Raw genomic sequence first — 17,818 nt, 5'->3', positions numbered from 1 at the left:
GTCAACGTATCAGAGCCGCTGGATTAAAATATGGATGTCATCCCCGCTATCTCATCTCTCATGTGCCGACTGCCAAACACATCGACTTGTTTCTAACTACTACCTCCGTCCGACAATATGTGGCGTATTAGTTTTCCTTTGACCAATACTTTGATCACAAATTACTTTATTAATATATGATTATATGACATAAATTCATATCCATTATATTCCTACTCAAGGATATTTACTTATGGTAATGATTTTGATCACATTAGTCACATATTTATGAAGTAATTTGTGATCAAAGGGTTGGTCAACCGAACCCTAATATGCCCCATATTATTGGACGGAGGGAGTAGAATAGCAAAACCCTGCAATGAAACCACTCCGGTGAACGGGTTCTACTAATGCGCAAATATTGTCTTCTGAACCGTATGCGTATTCATTTGTATACAAATAAGTAAACGACACACTCAAACATAGAGAAACACTCTTCATTGAATTAAATACAAAATCCCACATGCTTGCAGATATTGCGCCATTGACAATTGTCTCACTTGAGAATATATTAAAAAGATCCTAGTTCGATTCTGCTAGTAGATTACCCGTTTGTACAAAATTGTAAGGTATCCTTACTTAGCTTCGTAAGCAAGAGTATATAAAAACGTACTAGCTAAGTATCGTGTGCGTTGCAACAGTCTTCGAAAATTATTTATGTTCATGACAATTGATTGTCCTTTTAGATCATTTTAATTGATTTTTTAAGAGTTCCCTGCTGATGGGTTAACACACTGATTTTTTCGGTGGGCCAAGCATTGCTACTTGGCTGCCAACTATCTAAATCCATAAATAAAATTAATTAAATAAATGTTAAAAAAAGGTGAAATCCAGTACGATGAAGAATTTGTCTTTTCTTTGCATTATCCTTCTTGTGAAAAGATCATCTTTTAACTAAGAGAAGGCTCATGCTTTTCCTTCACGTCTATCTCTTTCACATCAGCAATTATCCTACATGGCAAGTTTAAGAAAAGGCTGACGTCACATCTTTTTACACGCCCTAATAATTTGCTGCAGAATCCCATCTCCATGTTCCAATTTCAACCACCATTTAGAGAGCAAACAGATATTCAGAGTTCTTAAATTTCTAATTCCAAGACCTCTTTTTGATATCCCAACCATCACCTCTTCAGAAGCTTACTAATTTCAGAGTTCTTAAACACGGATCTTATGGGACCTTATGTTTTTTCTTTTGAGTGTACCATATCAGAAATGAAACTAAACGTGAGGAAAAAAATACTTTCTTGGTGCATGAAGTATGTATACTAGTAATACCAAAGCAACATATAAGGAACATAGTGAGAACCATACCAAATATTACAATGTCTTCAAACGAAATTATAGCAGCACACGCAAACACGAAGACGGAGAATAGTACTTCAGAATTACAGTAACATAGATTTGATCGATCGATACAGCACTGAGAAATAGCATATGTCATAATAGAGAGAAAGACATAAATAATTGTTGGTTGGCTCAACACGATGAAGAATCATAACGGGAGCCCCTCCCTCTTGCTTCTGGTCTGCACGCAGACGCAGCTAGCTAGCTTGTTGATGGCGAGCCAGCCGCATCGACGGACGACGACCATCATTAATTAGCTGGTGGTGGAGCGGCGCCGGCGAGATTGGCGTGCTTCTCAACGAAAGAGTCCAAGATCGCCAGGCGGCGGAGGTAGCCGGCGGCGTGGGTGAGGGCGGCCACGAATTCGATGGGACCTTCAACTTCAAAGGCGACGAGGAACGCGTCGAGCCTGTAACGCAGGTCCAGCCGCTGCGCGGCGAGTGCGGCCTCGAGGTGGGCGTCCGCCGGGGCGGCCGCGGGGAGCTTCAGGGCCATGAGCGCACGGTAGAGATCGTCTACGGAGAGGCCGGCGAGGGAAGCCAGGAGCGGAGACGAGGAGGCCACAGGAGTGCCGCCGCCGCCGCCGCCGCCGGCGCGGCGAATGGCGTCAAGGCGAGCCGCGAGGGCGGCCGCCTTGCCGGCGTCGCGGCTGAAGCCGTCGCAGATTTCGCCTATACTCTTGTTGAGCCACGCCAGGCGGGCCGGAGAGGTTTCCGACGACAGGACGCGCGTCACCAGGGCATTGAGGCGCGCCAGAGATTCGGGCCCCGGGTCGGCGTCCCTGGCGAGCTCGCGGAGACGTTCGGTGGCCGCCCGCAAAGCGTCCATGGCCAGCAATTCGCAGTCTCTGCTCTCTGCTCGCTAGCTGCCGATCGGATCAACCGGTGGTGTGTGCGCTGCTGATGGATCGAGGTGCCGGTCCCTTTAAATAGGGATGCAAATTGTGCTGAGCTCACACTACGTACGGAGTTCAAATGCATGGGGGAAGACGGAACGCATTATTGTTGGGAGAAGCCGAGAAGGGTTAGTACTTGTATGTCGGTCAAAGTGCAGTGAAGGATATAGCCAGGTTCTGGCGCGTGGCGGGTGCTGACCAAGGGACGATGCAAATTGTGTCGTGCTTTAAGATTAAAAACGTGTGGTAAAAATAGGGCGTACCTGGATCTAAGTTGTCTGATTTTGAGCAAAAGATTTAAATCTAAGTTGACGAATTAGAACCAATGAATAGTATCTAGGTCTCATTTTACTCTTTTCGTCATCTATTTCGAATCTTAAAGCACAAATCATATCCAACGGCCGAGAAATCAAGTTATTTCTAACTAAAATCAGACAACTTAAATATATAAAAAAACCGAAAACAAAAAAGGTAAAATGACATCTATACATACTAGTCCATCGTATACGATTCGTCAACTTAGATTTAAATATTTTGTTTAAAAATCAAGCAACCTAGATATCTCCAACTTTTTTAAAAGAGTAATTTTTCACAAAATCATAGTTTTTGGGATAGTCGTGTCTTTGAGCCACAGTTAACGAAAACCGTCCGCAGAACCACAATTTTTGTATCAATTTGTCTCAGAGTGAGTGGTTTCGTGGGCTTGCTTCATTTCTTCAACCAGTTATCCTGTGAAATTACAGTGACATAAGTAAATACTCCTAATTGTTGTCTCAACGATGAACGCATCACATCATCAAGCCCTCCTCTTGCCTCCTGTCTGCAGCCAGCTGCCCAGCAGCCCCAGCTTGTTAGACGGCGAGCGGCACCCAGGAATGCACGACCATCATTCAACTAGCCGGTGGCCGGTGCAGCGGCGGCGAGACTGATGTGCGCTTCGATTAAGTTCTCCAACCTCATCTGGCGGTGGAGGAAGGCGCCGCAGCGGCGGACGGCCGCCGGCTCCGGCACCACGCCGACTTTGGCTCCAAGGGCGTCGACGAACGCGTCCAGCTTATCCTGCATCACGAAGCGCTGCGCGGCGAGCGCGGCCGCGAGGTGGGCATCCGCCGGGGCGGCCGCGGGGAGCTGCAGAGCCTTCAGAGCACGGTAGAGACGGACTCCGGAGAGTCCGTCAAAGGTAGCCGCCGGGAGCCGAAACGCGGCCACGGCCGCGGGAGAAGGGTCGCCAACGCCGCGGCTGCGCCTGGCGTCATGGAGGCGAGCCGCGAGGTCGGCAAGCTTACAGGCGCCGGCGCCGAGGGCGTCGCAGAACTCGTCGAACGCCTTGGTGAGACGCGCGCGGAAGGCGCCGTCCGTCCTTGCGCGCGCCATGGCGAGCGCCAGCCGCTCCCTGAGGCGCTGCACGGCTTCGCGCCGCGGACGGGCGTACCGGGCCAGCTCGCTGAGACGGACGATGGTCGCCTGCAGAGCCTCCATTGGCCCGCCACGAACGCGTACGCACTGGTCTCTCTCGGTGTCGGCTTAATTTGCTCGCTGCCGAACGGATCGCGCGAAATGCAGGGTGTGCTACTGGGCCGTGGTGACAGGTGCTTTAAACAGGGGGCCCAAAATGAGTTTGCGTGAGAAAATTGTTGCTTGCAGTCAGAGGCTTTCAGGGCAGCAGGGAGAACCCCTCTTTGCCTGGGTGTTACAGCTCTGAAGGGTCACATCGCTTTGGCCACATAGTTGGAGAACGTCGGAACGGAGAGCTATCAATGCTCTATGCAAGCTTAGCCTTGCAGGCTTCTTCGTCGCTTCCTGAGAAAGTCCGAACGGAGAGCTACCAATGCAGTCCCGTCAGTTCATAATGACACCACAGTTGGCAGTACGCCGGGGGTTTTGTGTGTTTTTGTGAAGTACAGTTGGCAGTCGGCGGCGTTGAAGGCGTCGCAGAACTCTCGTGACGGCCCTGTTGAAGTCGGCGGAGGCGGCGGGGTGGAAGGCGACGCAGGAGAGCGAGGGGATCACCAGGTCCGCGAGGCGCTCCAGAGCGTCGCGCCGCGGGCGGGCGTCCCTGGCGAGCACCAGCAGACGCATGGTGGTCAGGAAGACAGGAACAAGGGCCCCGTGACCAAGACCATGGCCGCAAACACCAACAGTACGTGCACGCACTGGGTTTTCGCTCGCCGCCGATCGGATTGACTTGTGGAGTTGTGGTGTGCACTGATGAGGTGGATTAAAATGAGGGTGACTGAGCTGGGTGAGCCGTGGTGCCTGCCAGTCCCTTTAAACAGTCTTTTAAGCCTATAAAAAAGGAATGTTATTATGATAACAGATCTACCCAGGATACACATTTATGTCGCTAGCGCTTTCCATTTTGTAGAGAGGCACGCGTGAATATTTCTGAGTGAGTATACTCCACTCTGCAACGAACATACAAACAAGCGGCGAGCTAGCGACCCTTTTCTCCCGCGTGTAGATTCTTCGCTGAGGATACCAATTAAGGAGCGAGCTTGCGTGAGGGAAATAATGTTGGTTGCAGTGTGAGCTGTGCGGTCTTGGACTAGTCAGAGCTTGCAGTGTGAAAAGTCAATGCTTGGGCAGCACGAGAAGACTAGCCTGGCAGGGGTCTTGTCACTTTGACCATAGAGTTGGAGAACTGGACAGTGGAGAGCTACGAATGCTCTCTCTGCAGGAGTGGACAGCCACAGAGTGCGAGGTCAAAGCTTGGGCCGCACCTGACATCCGATCGAGCGTCCCGTCAGTCCGTAAATCTGCAGGAGTGGACAGCCACAGATCCAGTTAACTGCGACGCACTGCTAGGCCTGGGCCAAGTCATACGTACGAAACAAATATGGAGTGAAACTAAAGGAGATATAAATTAGCATAGATTAATCAGGGAACATAATGATCCCAAACATACATTACATTGTGTAGATGCATTGACAAGTCTAAATAAATGAGCTTGCGTGAGAGAAATGTTGCTTGCAGTCAGAGGCTTGAGGGCAGCAGAAGACGCCTCTACCTTGCTTGGCTAGGTGAGAGCTCTGACGCTCTATGCAAGCGTAGCCATGCAGAGAGTTCTTCATTGCTTTGACCACAGAGTTGGAGAAAGTCAGCACGGAGAGCTACAAATGCTGTCTGCAAGGGCCAACTGTGCTGCCATGCGTCCCATCCGTCCTTATAATGATACCACAGCTGGCAGATTTTACGGCCTTTTCTTTTCTCACCGCGACGCCGGTTTTTTTTTTGGGGGCTTTTGTTAAGCATAGATCCATTTAACTGCGATGGGGGATAGCACTAAAACAAATTCTCCAAGGGCTAATCTTACGTTTCATGGGGGAGAGTACATTCATATAGTGCATGGAGCATGTGCTGTGGTAAGGCAACATAGATTAATTAGGGAACAGATATAATGACGAACATACATTACAAATGTCTTGAAACGAAATTATAGCATGACACGCAGGCTAGCTAGTACTGGTACTACGTACTTAACATAGACTTGCACGATCCAGCACTGATCAGAAATACTGAAATAGCATAGCATACATAGAGACGTAAGTAAACAATTGTTGGCTGGCTCAACCATGAAGGATCATGCATCAAGCCCTCCTCTTGTTTCTGGTGTGCAGCTAACTTGTGGACGGCGAGCTGCACCTGTGGACGACCATCATTACTTAGCTAGCTGCAGGTGGTGGAGCGCCGGCGAGATTGAGGTGCGCCTCAATGTAGCTGTCCAAGCTCATGTGGCGGTCCAGGAAGGCCAAGAAGCGGGTGCAGGCCTCTGGCTCCGGCACGTCGCCGATCTTCGCTCCAAGGATGTCGATGAACGAGTCCAGCCTGTCGCGCAGGGTTAAGCGCTTTGCGGCCAGAGCGGCCTCGAGGTGGACATCCGCCGGCGCGGCCGCGGGGAGCTGCAGGGCCATCAGAGCACGGTAGAGGCCGTCTCCGGAGAGGCCGGCAATGGAAGCCAGGAGCGGAGAGGAGGCCACGGCAGGGACGCCGCCATTGCCGTTGCCGTTGCCGCCGCGGCGCATGGCGTCAAGGCGAGCCGCGAGGTCGGCCGCCTCGCCGGCGTCGCGGCTGAAGGCGTCGCAGACCTCGGTGACCGCCTTGTTCAGGTCGGCGCAGAACGCGCGGTCCAGATTGGCGATCACCAGGGCGAGCGTCACTCGCTGCCTGAGGAGCTTCAGAGCTGCGCGTCGCGGGTGGACGGCCCTGGCGAGCTCGAAGAGACGTGCGGTGGTCGCCCGCAGAGCCTCCATGGCCACGCACACGCACTAGCCTTCGCTGGTGTGCTCTGCTGAGGTAGTATAGATGAAAAGGAGGGTGAGCAAGCAGTGGTGCCACCGGGCGTACCAGTCCCTTTGTGGCTAGATGCAATGCATTACTTGGAGAACCAGAGAAGGTAGATGTCAGTCAAACTGTCAAAGCGTAGAGAAGGCGTCCACTGATAGCTGAGTCAGTTAAATGCTAAAGATAGCCACTAGATACACAAAGCTTGTTATTTAGAAAGAAGAAATGGACAAATTTGAAGGTACAATCATATCCACAACTCATATATATATACTCGTGCCACATATCTTAATTCTGTAGCTAGTATAAGAAGGCTTCCATTGATAGCTGGGTTCTAGCGTTCTGACTAAAGGACAATGCCAAAGATGGTGCCATAGATATACAACTTAAAACCTTTGCAATGCTAAAACAAGGTAGTACAATCATCCCATAAACAAGCAAGTCCTAACGTGCTCGTTAAACACACACAAGCAATGTAAATTAAAACCAGAAGTATAATTTACTTAAGAAAAACTAAACTGCAACAACACAAGAAGCACATCTTTTTTTTTTACTTAAAGCATGGATTCTAAATTTCTAATGATACCAGAAAGCTACTCTTAGTACAAGGTATTAACTATCCAATAACTCATCAGGAAATAACAAACAATGATCCTCATCAACCACATGATAAAATCTACTGCTGATTATTTGCACACTAGCTAGTATAACATATCCAAACAGAAGCTTGCACACAAGAGTAATGTTTTGAACTGGTAACTAAACATGCATATCTAGAATAATACTACGATTGGCCTACAACACAAATAATCAGCGTGTTCACGGTTGCGAGCCCCCAGCGGCCTCAGGAAGTCGCGAGGGCGGGCATGCCATGGAGGTAGCTAGAGAAGCTTGTGGGTGGAAGGAATCGACTCGAAATCGCTCACCTAGCGCGCGCGGAGTCGGCGAAGCAGATCGGAAGCGGAGCGGCCCTTCGGGGACGGAAATCCGAGCCGGCCGGTGGTGTGTGTGACTGAAGGATTCGGGCTTGGGGTTTTTGGTGTATTTATGGAGGAGACAAATGGCTAGGGCTCTTCGATGAAGCGAAACGGAGCATGTTTGGAACTTGGAAGGGAACTCCGAAGAATTGATTAAGCCGCGGCGGCGCCGGAGCCTGCTGCCTGCGGGTGTTGCGGCCGCGAGCGATCGATCGATCAAGGAGGCTGGGCCAAGGCCCAGGCGAGGGTAAAATAAAGGAAGGAAGGTTTGGGCTGTCCCCGGCCCAGGCACATAACTAACAACTTCTCTGCAAATGTACTCATCATACGGCAGGGTAGAACAACAGGTCCTTGCACACCATCACACGAACGCATCTACACTGGGCACACACACACGAGGAGACGCAAGAGTTCTTTTTATTCTCCCGGATTACATGCGAACTATGCGCTAACAGACATACTAGCCCACTTTGACCCACTAATGACGTGCCATCCCACGTCCCGATCGCAGCGAGGTCCAACTACATAATAGAAAGAAGGTAAAGGTGTTCCAAGCCGTTACATTGCACGGCCGAAAAAGTCCACACTCGGACGATTTATTAGCTACTGAAACTTATAACTACTGAACCGGACATAACAAACTGAAATAGCTGTAAAAAAAGATTACAGAGCGCCGGCGAGATTGAGGTGATCCTCAGTGAAGCCTTCCAAGTTCACCTGGCGCTGGCGGCGGCAGTAGGCGGTGACGCCGGCGGGTAACGCCGCCGATCTGGGATCTTCAATGGATCATACGTTAAGTCATGTCCATGAGTTGACAAGTTTGGATTAGGAAGTGATTGTTGGAAATAATCCAAACTTGGTAGTTTACGAGTTGTTAATGGTCAGAGTACTATGAGCCTCATTAGGACATGAGCAGCGGAGATGTGCTTGTCGTGTCCAGGTAGGACTCTGGTCTCTAGTATTATGAGTCGGTAACTTGTACCAGCCCACGGGGACAGATCTCGCATGCTACGTGCAGATTAGACACATCGTTAATCTCACGCAGGAACTCAACTAAACTGGTCCCACGTAACACCATTAATCTTAGATTAGATACAAGTCAGCACTAGCCAAATTGTGCAAGCGGTCAGGTCACACGTAACATGGATGCAATGAAACCTTTTGGATTACAGGGCAAGACATCAGTAAATCAGAGTATACAGCATGGACGTCGGCTTGTGTTACTCTACAGTTCATCGGTAGCAGCAGCCAAGTTCGGCCACGCAAGGACGTCGCGGTTGCTCTCCCCAAAGACCCGGTTCAGGATCATGGCCAGCCTCACTCCCCCCTGCGCGATCCGTCGCGCCACGATCGGGAGCCTGGAAGCGAAGTAATCGTCTGCGAATTTCAAGAAAATGGCTCCGTCTCGTCAGTCATTGTTTCAAAACTCAGATTCGGAGATTTTTACGGCAAGGATACCATTCGAATTCGAATTTCATAAACTACACCGAAACATGAGTTAGATGGAGCCGGAAGTAGGAGTTGTTAGTGGTTTACCAGAGAGTGTGTCCCCATCATGGACGCTGCTGTACCCCCATTTGCATGCCAAGCTTATGCTTTCAGTAGCGTACCTGTCGCACGAATCCAAATGATAAAAAAAAAGGTATTTCTCCTTTGGATTATTTATTTATCAGAACTTGATTTGGGAGTTCTGGAAAATGTATACTGACTTGGTTGGGCAAGACAAGAGGTCCTGGCAGTCTCCCCATGAAGATATGTCGTCGGACCATGCGCCCTGGATGAAGCATTGGGAATATATTAGCCTGCAAATCCCATGTTTCTTGGATTGGGAGAGTCTGTTTGTGCATGTGGATTTTCACTTACTTTGGAGATGTTGTGCTCAAGGTCCTTTCGGAATGCATCCATGTCCTTGCCATAGTGTTCAGCGAGAGCTGTGAGTATGATCTCCCTGTCCCATACCTGAAAGCATCCCAGACGCAATCCAGAGTTAAGCTCAGTCGCAGGTTGCTGTTACATGGAATTCTGTATAAGGATCATGGGAGTTGATTACATGATGAAGGTTGGATTTGTGCTTAAACCAGCGTAGGTTCACTGAATTCCCCCCTTGGTCACTTGTGAACCCCACATGCATGGGCTACATGGACATAAGAAATCATGTTAGACTGTTAGTCGATGGAGACTGATCTATACAAGGACCAGGCATACCAGATTAAAGTTACCTGATGAACATCTCCCATGAAGTGTGACAAGAATAACAGGGCTTCAGTCAAGTTATCTGTGTTACAACCATATGCAAAAAAAAAAGGTGCTTAAGGAGTAGGACACAGAAATTACATTGGTTCAGATCAACACCCCACTTACACTTGCGATCAGCACTGCCGTGTTTGTAGTGCATAAGCTGTGACGTGAAGTTGGCGATGGCACCGGCGACGCACATGTCCTTGGCACCGCTAGGGTCATGGCAATCCCCTGTCCATCGGAAACCACAATCATCGATTATGCACCATCTCAATCTAGTCCATCAATTTTAGAAATTCAGAACAGAGTTTACACTGCTAGTTCTTCCAACGACGTACTCGAGTAGACGAAGCTGCAGGCCTGGTCAGGGGTGTCGATGAAGTGCAGCGGGCTGCTCCACTTGTACTTGTACCAGTGCCTGACCTGGTCAGGCCAGACGCAGAGCGCCGACAGGTCGCCGCCTGCCTCCTCGGGTAGAAGGTTCTTCACGGCGTCCGCGGCAGCAGGTTCCAGCAGATCCTGCAATTAACGAAACCCATACAGTTCAGTGCTGCTATGTATTTGGTTTGATCGGATGAATAAACATAGGTGACGGGCTTTGCAAGGTTTACCTGGGCGATCTGGCATGTGAGCATGTGGCCCTCTGTGCTCCATGACCGCGCCACCGGCGCCGAAACGAGCACCACTGCCAGCAGGAACGCCGCGGAGTCCATTGGCCACCTCGATCTCATCGCTCACGGCGCCTGGTGTAAAGATTCACAGGAGCGAGGTGTGGTATGCTGATATAGAAAGGCTGTGGGCGAGGAGCCTTCTTTGAGTGCAAGCATTGTGTTCCTTGTTCACGAGCATGCTTTGCTTAGCCTCGTTCCGTGCCCCTGCCCACAGTTGTTGTTGGTTGTGGTTCGTCTTTCGGCAGAGAATGACAGCTCCGTTTGCTCGACCTTCTCCTCCTCAAAATCGTTCCCATCTGACCGTCTCATGCTGTTGAGGTTGCTGTTCTTTGCATCCGGAGGTAAGCAACAGGGACGCAAAGGAAAGGAGGCAGGCGCCAGTGTGCATTTCTGATGCTTGAAGCATCAGCTGCGGAAACGCAAACAATGGGCCGGGCCGAACGGACTGCGTCTGGTCGGTCGTGCGTGGACTGTATTGGGCCGGGCCTGCTGCCCGTGGGAAGTAGTAAGGCATTTCAGGCCCGAAGCGACCGGCGAGGATAACAGTCAAGTTTGACATCCGAAGCTAGCCAAGCCGGTTGGAATCAGTGTGTGGGTTGCTGTCGCCGGCGGCGAGATGTCGACGGCTACAGCCACCACCTTGACCTCCTCCCACCTCGCGCGGCGGCCTCGCGCCACGAGAGCGGTGCGGCAGCGCGCGTGCGCGGCAGTGTTCCACCCGGAGGTGTCCCGCGCGGTGGAGGCGCTGCAGGCGGAGTTCCGGGAGGTGGACCGCGCGCTCGCCATCAACTCCTCCCGCGTCTCCGCCGCCTTCCGCGCCGCCCGCGTCGCCCCGCACGTAACCCTTCTATCTCCTCCCCCCCCCCCCCCCCCCCTGCCTCCGATGTTGGCTCGCTGCCAATGCCACCCACCGAGCGCGTATAACCATCCGCGCGCGTCCGTGTAAATTGCAGCATTTCGGTGGGTCGACGGGGTACGGCCACGACGACGGCGGCGGCCGGGAGGTGCTCGACTCCGTCTTCGCCGAAGTCGTCGGCGCCGAGGCCGCCATCGTGCGCCCCCAGGTAATTTCCATGGCTGAGCTCCCAGTGATGACAAGCTCTTCTTAGTTCTTACGCCTTGTCTCGTTACCAGTTCTTCTCCGGCACGCACGCCATCGCCTGCGCTCTGTTCGCGCTCCTTCGGCCTGGACATGAGGTGAAAAACACGATGAACCGAAACAAAAAAAAATTCTGCTGGGGATCGAGGGAGAGCTGATCGATGAGAACCTCAATTCTGCAGCTCTTGGCAGTGGCCGGGCCTCCGTACGACACATTGGAGGAGGTCATTGGGATCAGGGGTTCGGCCAACGTGGGATCACTCAAGGACTTTGGAGTGACCTACCGAGAAGTTCCTGTGAGCCGATTCTCCTCCCCTCTCTGACACCTGCTACGGAGTGTTGCAAACTTGCATTGTGGTTTGTATGGGTGTTGCTAATGGGGATTCAGTTGTAGCTCGCGGCAGATGGTGGCCTTGACTGGGATGCTCTTGCACGTGCCGTCAGACCGGAGACTGGATGCGCGCTCATACAGAGGTCTTGCGGTTATTTGTGGCGCAAGAGCCTCGGTGTAGCTGATATTGGCAGAGCTATCGATTTGATCAAGGTAAGATTATGCTCTGAATTTAGGGGCCAGCATATTGCAGACCTAGTTAACTAATGTGCTGGCATTGTTCATGGTTTGGATCTCACTGCAGATGCAAAATCCAAACTGCAAGGTCATGGTGGACAACTGCTATGGGGAATTTGTTGAGACATCAGAGCCTCCAATGGTGGTATGTTCATGATGAACATCATATAGATGACAAAGATTTTTACCTAATTTTGCATTTGCATGGCAGGGAGCAGATTTGATTGCTGGTAGCTTGATAAAGAACCCCGGAGGAACCATTGCGCCTTGTGGAGGTTATGTTGCTGGGAAGAAAGATTTGGTTGCGGCAGCTGCTGCTCGCCTATCTGCACCTGGCCTTGGGGTGGAGTTTGGGTCGGCACCTGGCCATGTTATGCGAGCACTGTTTCAGGGCTTGTTTCTTGCACCACAGATGGTTGGTGAGGCAGTAAAAGTAGGTTGCTTCTCAATTCTCACCTCTACTAGGAAATTATGGATGCAATTGCAAATGACAGACTTATACTATCCCACAGGGAGGTTTGCTAATTGCAGAGGTCATGTCAGCCAAGGGCTATAGAGTTCAACCACTTCCGAGGGTTCCACGCCACGATATTGTGCAGGTTGCCTTAAGTTAGTTTTAAGTAAAACAACATTAATTCACTAGCAAATTAATGTTCACACGTGCAAGATATGACTGTATCAAACTACCAATGCATGATACACCACAAATGAGTTTTTGATATATCAGCAAAGCTGTTACAGTGTATTACATATTCAGAAAGCTGATGTAGGTAAAACAGAATGCAAAAATAAACATTAATTGAGAAGAATAAGAAAACTAATGGTACTCTTCTGAGGTTTTAATTTCATGGAGAAACACCTGGCTGAATATACCATCTAATTCAAAGTTCGATAATCTTGAGAGAAGGTCAACCAGCATTTTAAGACCGAGGAAGAAACAAGATCTTTTGTTTGTCTGACAGGCAGTAGAGCTCGGAAACAGGGAGAGACTGATGACATTCTGTGAAATTGTTCAACAAACTTGCCCAGTAGGATCGTTTGTTAAACCAACTGCTGGGGAAACTCCTGGCTATGCTTCAGAGGTGTGTGTTTATGCCTTCCACCACTGATCTGTGAGATCCTTCTAATTATTCTTTCTATTAAAATTTTAGGGCAGTTTATTTCAAGTATTTAATTCTAACTAAAATGGCTTCAATTCCAAATGCTACATGTTTGTTATCTGATTAGTCCACTTGAATCAGGTCATTTTTGCTGATGGGACGTTCATGGATGGAAGCACAAGTGAGCTATCATGTGATGGTCCCTTAAGAGAACCATACGCTGTCTTCTGCCAGGTCAGCTGAGAATTGACATCCTTGAATCCTGGTTAATAGACAATATTAATGTGTGACTCTAAGGGACTCCCAATTTGGGTCTTTCTCACTTGAAATGTATCGGTGCAGGGAGGAACACACTGGACACAGTGGGCACTTGTCCTAGGAGAAGTTCTGAAGGTCAGATAGCAACTTGTTACCAGAAGACTTTCCATAGCCGGAATGGTTAGGCCCTTCCTTAACTCAAATTGGTTAGTGAGTACTTAATATTTATCAACTTCACAAATTTGCTTGCTGTTGGTGTTTTTACATCTGACGTGCCAACTAACAAATGGAATTCCTTACTTAATCCAGGAAAACATGATGTGCAAATGATTCTTTTGGTTAAATCAACGAGTGATTTAAAGCAGCAGCTATATTCAAGGTTGTGAAGAGTTCAGTTGGCTGCATTGATCGGAGGAACTTCAACGAAAGCATCATGTCTACTGGATAACTTCTGCCATCGACTTGCCAGTTCATTAGGAACTTTGAACTGTAGGGATTAGTTGCAAATGTTAGGGATTAATGTGCCTTTTGTATGAGTTTGCAAATTCCAGAAGAGATGACTGTCACAACACTTCAGCTTGGAGGATTCTTCCATATACAATGAATTCATATTGCTCAAGTGCTAGGGTATTTTTTTTACAATTATTGTCGCTTAATGTTAGACAACATATTGTATAGTATACTCTCATAAATTTCCTTGATTTGACACACATGACGCCAGTTGTCTTGTAACGAGTAAATTTGGTCATGAATTACTTGTTTTGCCTGGTAAAAGATCAGTACCTTCGATTCTTTTTTTATTATTATTCTGATCAGCTTTGCAGCTTTCGCTTAGAAATGGAAGTGTGTCTATTTTGCGCTTATAGAATGCAGAATTTGATGGGTAATGCCATGCTGCCGTGTGTAATGTGTATGCCAACTGTGGACTGTGGCTCTGCTCTACGATTAAACTTCTGATCAAAGATATCTCTACTGGGAGATAACATGCAACTGCAGGTAACATGGTTATTGCCGATGTCTTACTCTGACAAGGCACTAAGAAAAGTCAAAGAGAGACAAACTTTACACTCCTGCCTCTCTAAGGCCCAAATAAATCAAACTATCAGGAGCATGTGCCTCACCTTGAAGTAAGTGAAGCATCCCAATGTCTTCTTCCTTCATCCCTAAGCAATTGAACTTTTTCTTTCCAGGATCCAAGCAACTGAAAAGAAGGTGCAGTTTCTTCATACTTGTGCCACAACAGTTGTCCCATTCTGCAATAAACAGAGCAGGACTGGAGATCCAAAAAGGATGTTAATAAGAGGGTGGATACAGGTAGGACATGTATGCAGGTAAGCACAGATCAAGAAGCTACACAATGAGCAACAAAAAGAGGCTCCCCTACTTGCTGCTGTTGCTGTTGGCCATCGGCGCTGCCATGCTGAGCGTTGGCATCCTGCACAAGATGAAGGAGCGGCGCGTCTTCTCCATCCTCCTCCAGGAACGTGAACAGCAGCTCATTTCCCTCCAAGTCCTCCTGGAGGTATGGATGCGATTTCTGGCATGACATGCACCAGAATTACTTTGCTATTTCTGTGTGCTTATTTGATTAAAGAAATTAAGAACAGTGTTTCATCTCCATATCTCATTTGTTTGCACAGTGACTAGATTATAATTACCCCACTTTAATGATTCGTTGACTGAAACCTGAAGTAGTCCAAACCTCCAACCACCTTAACTGACTTTACTCCTGTTATTCAGTACCGGGGCTTATGAAAAACTGAGAATTTGAGGTGTGCTTGAGGATCAGTCATTCCATTGTCACACTGCCATGTGGTCCCAGAACACAGATGCCAATGCGACATCGAACCAAAAAAACTTTACACGCCAAGATTTGCAGTTCCAAATAATTAATGTTCCTGGTTTATGAATAGTTGAATATAGTTATCATCTTAAGTGGATGAAATAGTCTTACATTAACAATCATGCAGGCTGTAGCTAAAGGATTCTAACAGTGGGTTTACATCAACATCATGGTCACACTATTACGAAGAACTAAAACTAACTTAGGCTCCCTAGATCATAGGCAATACAAATATGGCGTGTGGCTTGCACAGATAATCACAGGCTAATTAACTGGAGTACGGTGATAACACCACTGCAGAATTGCACTCACAAAAGATACCTATAATCCAACAAAGAGCATAATGTAAATAAGGAGATCGTACATTCATATCGAGAAATCTCGGAAGAAGATTTCCATCCCATGCTAACAGCTTTTATACAGAAACCTCGAGCTGGAGAGTTAGAACATTACTGTAATATTCAATTGAACATCCTCTTAATTTACAACCTACAAGGCTACAACTAGCTATGACATGAAAATTCATTCGCCGGTGGTAGCTAAACACTGATATAGTTAGTACTAGCATGCTAGCAAAAGCTCAAGCGAAGACTAGATATGACAAGGATATGGTTGGATGTTGAATGATTCACTTGTGGATGGTAAGTACTGCCATAGTTGTAGCACATGCAAAGGTTAAACTATTTGCCGATCACATTATAAATAATTTTATCGGTCTGTTCACAAAACCATTATCAAATTCAACAATATCTCGTTAACCAGACATTGCTATTTCATTTTGGCCAGAAAGAAAAGGAAATTAGTAAAGAGATGAGGAGAAAAGTGGATGAACTGGAAGCTAAAACGTCTATCCTGAGTATTGAGAGAACAGAACTGAAAAACAAGGTCATGAATTCAGAAACCACCACCACATATCTTACCAACACCCAGAAAGAATTGGAGGCAGCACTTGTGGAGAAAGAGAGTCATATCAACCAAATGAAAGAGATTGCAGCTGCTTCAGGCCCTGACCAGATGGCAGCTATAAAGGAACTCCTGCAACAAAAAGAGGCCGAGCTTGAAGAGATCAAGACCAAGTTCCAGGACTACAAGAAACCAGACACAGAAGTCAGGGACAACATTGTGTTAAGCCCAAGCAATGAAAATACAATTTCTGATACTGTAGCAGTTAAGGATTCTGCCAGCTCTGATACTACCACACCTGCTCCAACAGAAGAACTTCATTCTGACAACACCAGTACTACATCAAAGAGCAACCAACAAGATGATAGAACTTTAACGGGCACAAACAAGGAAGAGGTAACTCCTGACACTATGATACAAGAGGAAAAAGTCATCTCCAGTGATTCCATACCTGCTACAGCAGAAGAAGTGCATTCCTACAGCACCACTGCATTGGAGAGCAACCACCAAGATGAGAAAATTGTAGCGGGCACAAATAACGAAGATGTAACTCCTGACACCGTGATGCTCAAGGAAAAAGAAAACTCCGGTGTTTCCGTACCTGCTCCAGCAGAAGAACTGCAGTCCCACAACACCATTACATCCGCGAGCAACCACCAAGAAGATAGTTCCTCAGAAGAACAGTTTATCAAGTTCACAACTAATTTCGAAGATGATGGGGCACAACAGAAAACAGGTGGTGGCAGTCAAAATCCAGATGATACTTCAGAGGGAAATCACTCTGAGACATCTGAACTTCATCAATCGGCAGGCAGTCAAGAAGTCAGCAAAGAAGAAATAGATGGCAAGAGACAATTAGAAGACTCTCAAGGCGATGCCACCTACCGCAGCAGAGAGAGTAAGCTGCTTGAGAAGGAAGAAGACAAAGAAGATGTTAGAGAGACAGAAAAGGAAATCAACCCTGACAGTGGGTTGAAGACCTCAAAAGATAGCTTGAGTGAAGCCAACCAAGAGATAGTGCAAGCTGTGGAACCTGTGGCACGTCCTGCAGATGTAAACCCCAGTGTGTCCACAAATAATGATGATACAAAAGAAACAACTAAGAGGCATAGGAGGAGGAGGTCCAGATCCAAAAGGAGGAAGAGGACCGATGTTGCTGCCAATAATCTTGATGGAGATGCCACAGCAAACCCATAAATGAACTGTTTGGAAAAATCACTGCAACACAATTGTGGAAGGAACAGAAAGGAAAAATTGCAAAGGCATTTTATAAGTGGCAGAACCTAGATCATTATGATATGCTGAATAGCTCTGAAGAGAAAAATGGGAAAATAATAGCGATACGGCTATAGTTATCAGTTTGTAGCTGATGGAAGCATAAATAATATTTCTTTTCTGAACATTGAAAGTGGATCCTTCTGTGATCCTAATAGTACACCATGTTACACTTTACTCCTGTTAATATTTACCTGCATGGTAGCTGTGGCTAGAAAGTCCTTTCAATACTAAATTTCTCTGTAAAAGGTTTAACATAAATATATCATGTATGATTACTGCAACCACATGTAGTCAAGCCAGGTTCGCACCCGTACAAGTACAATG

At 47.9% G+C, this 17,818-nt stretch overlaps 4 protein-coding genes and 1 long non-coding RNA gene across 7 annotated transcripts; 2 read left to right on the top strand and 3 right to left on the bottom strand.

Annotated features, from left to right (window-relative positions):
• Window positions 1–5,781: 5,781 nt before the first annotated feature.
• LOC106865552 lies at window positions 5,782–7,692 on the bottom strand. Of its 3 annotated transcripts, none has more exons than XM_014895737.2 (2): window positions 7,486–7,692; window positions 5,782–6,653 (listed from the first exon to the last, which is right to left on the bottom strand). In XM_014895737.2, exon 2 carries the CDS (start codon window positions 6,526–6,528, stop codon window positions 5,941–5,943), a length of 588 nt encoding a protein of 195 aa, XP_014751223.1. In that variant the 5' UTR covers window positions 6,529–6,653; window positions 7,486–7,692; the 3' UTR covers window positions 5,782–5,940. The 3 variants fall into 3 exon arrangements, with proteins under 3 accessions (XP_014751223.1, XP_014751222.1, XP_014751224.1); XM_014895736.2 differs by having other exon boundaries at window positions 5,782–6,566; XM_014895738.2 differs by having other exon boundaries at window positions 5,782–6,563.
• Window positions 7,693–8,585: 893 nt separating this feature from the next.
• LOC100840586 (endonuclease 1) lies at window positions 8,586–10,843 on the bottom strand. Its single transcript, XM_003580583.4, has 9 exons — window positions 10,386–10,843; window positions 10,113–10,293; window positions 9,898–10,005; window positions 9,756–9,811; window positions 9,587–9,670; window positions 9,400–9,495; window positions 9,246–9,310; window positions 9,073–9,146; window positions 8,586–8,913 (listed from the first exon to the last, which is right to left on the bottom strand). The coding sequence occupies exons 1-9, from the start codon at window positions 10,503–10,505 to the stop codon at window positions 8,762–8,764; spliced, it is 936 nt and encodes a 311-aa protein (XP_003580631.1). The 5' UTR covers window positions 10,506–10,843; the 3' UTR covers window positions 8,586–8,761.
• A 145-nt stretch (window positions 10,844–10,988) lies between these two features.
• LOC100840279 (uncharacterized protein YnbB) lies at window positions 10,989–14,197 on the top strand. Its single transcript, XM_024455761.1, has 12 exons — window positions 10,989–11,283; window positions 11,399–11,509; window positions 11,580–11,642; window positions 11,727–11,840; window positions 11,939–12,088; window positions 12,180–12,257; window positions 12,324–12,545; window positions 12,625–12,711; window positions 13,075–13,194; window positions 13,354–13,446; window positions 13,555–13,676; window positions 13,780–14,197. The coding sequence occupies exons 1-11, from the start codon at window positions 11,062–11,064 to the stop codon at window positions 13,612–13,614; spliced, it is 1,320 nt and encodes a 439-aa protein (XP_024311529.1). The 5' UTR covers window positions 10,989–11,061; the 3' UTR covers window positions 13,615–13,676; window positions 13,780–14,197.
• Window positions 14,198–14,406: 209 nt separating this feature from the next.
• LOC100841495 (nucleolar and coiled-body phosphoprotein 1) lies at window positions 14,407–17,775 on the top strand. The gene is made up of 2 exons (XM_010228998.3): window positions 14,407–14,992; window positions 16,100–17,775. The coding sequence occupies exons 1-2, from the start codon at window positions 14,792–14,794 to the stop codon at window positions 17,411–17,413; spliced, it is 1,515 nt and encodes a 504-aa protein (XP_010227300.2). The 5' UTR covers window positions 14,407–14,791; the 3' UTR covers window positions 17,414–17,775.
• Window positions 14,871–16,363, bottom strand: LOC112269298. The gene is made up of 3 exons (XR_002960960.1): window positions 16,234–16,363; window positions 15,129–15,368; window positions 14,871–15,007 (listed from the first exon to the last, which is right to left on the bottom strand). It is a non-coding gene; the product is annotated as an uncharacterized LOC112269298 (long non-coding RNA).
• Window positions 17,776–17,818: the final 43 nt, after the last annotated feature.

This window comes from Brachypodium distachyon, chromosome 5, assembly GCF_000005505.3.
Source record: "Brachypodium distachyon strain Bd21 chromosome 5, Brachypodium_distachyon_v3.0, whole genome shotgun sequence".
Taxonomy (NCBI): Eukaryota; Viridiplantae; Streptophyta; class Magnoliopsida; order Poales; family Poaceae; genus Brachypodium; species Brachypodium distachyon.
Note: the sequence above shows the minus strand (reverse complement) of the source record. Positions and strands in the feature narration are given on the sequence as shown.